The sequence below is a fragment of the Macrotis lagotis genome, chromosome 5 (genome assembly GCF_037893015.1).
Source record: "Macrotis lagotis isolate mMagLag1 chromosome 5, bilby.v1.9.chrom.fasta, whole genome shotgun sequence".
In the NCBI taxonomy this organism is placed as follows: domain Eukaryota; kingdom Metazoa; phylum Chordata; class Mammalia; order Peramelemorphia; family Peramelidae; genus Macrotis; species Macrotis lagotis.
In genome coordinates this window covers 240,101,712-240,105,625 of record NC_133662.1, presented here as the reverse complement: position 1 = coordinate 240,105,625, position 3,914 = coordinate 240,101,712, and the positions used below count along the sequence as shown (strand labels likewise).

Below are 3,914 nucleotides of genomic sequence, written 5' to 3'. Positions count from 1 at the left end.
AATGCCAAACTAAGGAATTTGTATTTTATTCCCTAGGCAATAGGGAGCCAGTGAATATTCTCCTTCCCAGGTCAGATCTCTGAGCTATCAGATGTGATGATCAGAGGACTCTTGTTTATCTTTGTGGGAATTACTGCCAAGCTGGTTTGTGGGTTTGAGAATACATAACTGAGGCGGGAGCAGGGTGTCCTGAGAGGCATTTTCCCCAGCACCCTGATAAATCTAGGTTTCCTTCCATCTACACATATCCTGCCTGGTGTCTGCAGCCCCTGCCCCTGGATCCTTAGGGTTATCTGACAGACCCAGGATCATCCAAATTGTCATTCTGTGCTATGAAATCACTGGTATGCTAATGGAAGAGGTGAAATCCAGGTTGCAAAAACCAAACTGGAGTTCAAGGTTACGGAGTCTGGGACAAGTAAGATGGCTTAGCACAGTGACACAAAGTAGGCACTTAATAAATGTATATTGACTGGCTAAGACATAATGACAATGAACCCTGGTTGGAAGTCAAGGAACCTACATTAATCTACCATATCAGACAATTACTAGTTGTATGACCTTGGGCAAGTTATATCAGGGCAGCTAGGTGGTATAAAGGTTAGAGCCCTGATCCTGAAGTCAGGAGGACCTGAATTCAAATCTGACCTTAAATACTAGCTGTGTGACCCTGGGCAAATCACTTAACACTGCCTTAGTTTCTCTAAACCACTCTAGTATCTGTGCCATGAAAAACAGGGTCACAGAGAATGAGATATGACTGAAAATGACTGAGCAGCCACAAAAACAACACTCTGGGCTCAGTTTCCTTATCTGTAAAATAGGGGTTGGATCACATGACCTCCAAGGTTTCTTTCAGCTCTGATTCCATGAGCAGGTCTTTCCAGGAGTTCTAAGATCAATCAATTAACAGTTATAGCCTACTATGTGAAGTGATAGAAATAAAAAGAAAGGTCCTTGCCCTCGAGCAGCTTCCATTTTTTTTTTTTGAGGCAATCAAGGTGAAGTGACTTACCCAGGATTATACAGTTAGTATTTGAGGTCCGATTTGAACTCAGGTTCTTGACTCCAGGCCTGGTGCTCTATCCATCTGCACAACCTAGGAACTTATTTTAGTGTGGGAGCTAACATGTGACTAGATACCTGCAAGCTTGGAAGATGATCTGGGAGGGAAGGGACTAGCAGCTAAGGGAGGACCAGGAAAGGCCTTCTGCAAATCCTGAAGACACAAAGGATCTCAGAAGTGGAAGTGAGTAGGGAGAGCATGCCAGCCATGGGGCAGAACAAGTATAAAAGTCTAGAGTATGGGTTATATCCTGTGTGGGAAACAGCCCATGGGCCCATAAAGCTGGGTCATGGAGTACATGGATAGGAATAAAATGTTAAGAAGATTGGAAGAGCCCTAAATGTCAGCCAATGATGTTTATCACTTTTATTTCACTCCCTGGTTTATCTTCTGGGTGAGGAGCTCCCGGGTTCTCCTGCTGGGGATGGACTTTAGTAGGTAAAAGAAGTGGATGCTATTTGAAGCTGACTTTGGCGATCTTCCCCAGGAGTGCCAAGAAACCATGCCCACTGAACACATCTTTTTTTCTCTTTGCAGTCCTTCCAGCTACCAGAAGTCCCTTGCTCTTGACCGATCAGATGACGAGCATGACCCCCTGGACCACACTACCCGATCCCGATACTCTCACAGCTACCTGAGTGACAGTGACACAGAGGTCAAGCTGGGGGACTCCAATGCGTAGCACACTACATTTGATCCAATGCCCCTCTCCCAGTGTGGCTTGCTACAGTCAGATGCCTCTCTCAAAGGATGGGGCACGCACCTCCCTGTCCCCCCACCCACACCATCGATTTGCATGGGAAAGACTCCATTCCCAGTCCTTTCCAGGGGTGGGGGGGACACTCTGGGACACATGCTCCTTCCCCCTGCCATGGCCAGAGGACAAGAGAGGAAGAATGAAACCGATGGCTCAGACATTCCCTCTGGGCTAAGTGCATCAGGGGAAATACCCTTTCAGCCTCTTATATGGGGAGCCAAGTTGGGACTTCTTCACTGGGACATCTTCAGTTGCTTTGTCCCCCAGAGGGAGCAGCCCTAGATCCTTCCCTCTGGGTGGGGAGGGCTTTCTCTTCTCAGTGCCTGCTGTCTTTTTTTATTTTATAATTTAAATACCAGACCTTTTCCCCTATCAAAGCTGATCCCCTAGGAAGGGGGAAGGAAGAAAGAACCTACAAGGAGAGAGGGGTGAAATAGGTGGGTGGAGAATCAGCCCTCCATCTTTGCTCTTTAATTGAGTCAGAGACAAAAATCCTCCTTTGTCCACCTGGAAAGAAGGGAGGGCTTTGGGAGCCAGTTCTGAGAGAGTGAATAGGGTGGGGCTCAGAGGTTTCCTTGGGCAGATAGACTTGGTTACACACCTATGAAAAACATGAATACACAGGGTGGTAAGTGCAGTGACCTCATCACAGGGAAACTCATTCCCTTGGGGCTTAGTCAAACCAAAGCCTCCTCCCTTGTTCCTCTGTCCCAGGAGATGGCATAAGAATGCAACTTGTGAAAAGGAAAGACCGTAGCTTGGGTGCTTGGGATCAGACACACAAGACTGGGTTTTTCTTAGGTGCTGTGGGATGAGTGGGCACTTTGACCTAGTCTCCTGCACTCCCACATCAAACCTTGATCCTATACTCTGAGCCTGCCCCTCCCCCTCTCTCCCCCAACTCTCTCTCCGCTCCCCCTCTCCCCCTCCTCCCCATCTTCTCTCCCTCCTCCTCCCTTCTTTCTCCCCCCCATCCCCCAAAGAACATCCCTCTTCTTTTGCTGTACTGACCACATACCTTATCAGGGCTGAGCCCCCATCAGTTAGCCTTTCGATAGAAAAATCAGCCACAAGGGCTAAAGAGCAAGGCCTAGTGGCTCAGCCTGGCCCACTTCTGCTGCTTCCCTTCCTCCTCTCTCTCTGTTTGCACTGGGATTGTGCGTCTCTTTGCCCTGATTACTTTCAATATGAAAATAAATCTTCTTTTCCTCCTGACCCTGTCAAATTTCCTGCAATTTCTTTGAGTCAGGAAACTGAATTTCAGGGAGATGGATTCTAAGTTAGACCCTTAATTTAGGCTAATTACTCAGAGGGCATATGAATGACATAAGGAAACAACCTGGTTGGGATGGGAGGGGACAGAAGACACAAGGATCTTTTTCCCCCCTACGGTCATGTAGTTTGATCCTGTAGAAGGTTATCAGACCATTCAAACTGACAGGATGGGTCATCTGGAATCATCTCATCCATCTGCTACCTTCATGCTTTAACCTAGTTCAACCTAACTGAGACTATACGGGTCTGTCAGTCGTAAAAATCTTCAGGGAAAAGATTATAACCATAACTTATTTTCTCTGGAATTACCAAACCCTTCTACATTAGAAAAGTTTTTTTTTCAGTTGAACCTCAGTTCTTCTCACTGTAATTTCTTGGCTGGACTTTGCATGAACAGAAAGGAGAGCCAATCTCTTCCCACCCCTCCCCCCTCAATCTTTTGGGCAATGAGGAAACTGAGAAGGGTTTTATGCTGTCAGCTGCCATCTTTGTGCAGCAATAAGGAGTTGGAGGACCAGGCTTAAATCTTGTCTTTGATGCTTATTCTCTGCGTAACCTTGAGAAAGTTATTTTATCTCCCCGTTCCCTTTTTTGTGTCAGATTCTTCCTCTGTAAAATGAGGGGATTGGTTGAGATGGACTCTAAATTTATGATCTTTTCTAACTTGTCTCTCCTCTCATTAACATTATGTCCCTTCACACACACCCCTGGCTATTTACCATAAATTTTTATCTCTGAACATTTGATCACTGATAGTATTTATGAGTTTTCACTGGCAGCTATATTTAGGATGGGGGAGGGGTCTCAGGGACATGG

The 3,914-nt window shown here is 46.3% G+C and overlaps 1 protein-coding gene across 8 annotated transcripts in view; it reads left to right on the top strand.

Annotated features, from left to right (window-relative positions):
* The window catches only part of MYO18A (myosin XVIIIA), a 154,594-nt gene extending 151,556 nt beyond the window's left edge, over window positions 1-3,038 (top strand). For 5 of the 8 annotated variants that reach the window (XM_074189103.1, XM_074189099.1, XM_074189100.1 and 2 more), the window contains one exon: window positions 1,604-3,038. In XM_074189103.1, the coding sequence (XP_074045204.1) occupies window positions 1,604-1,748 (145 nt within the window). In that variant the 3' untranslated portion in view covers window positions 1,749-3,038. The remainder of the gene's footprint in view (window positions 1-1,603) is intronic. The other 3 variants (XM_074189097.1, XM_074189098.1, XM_074189096.1) reach the window with 1 other exon arrangement.
* Window positions 3,039-3,914: the final 876 nt, after the last annotated feature.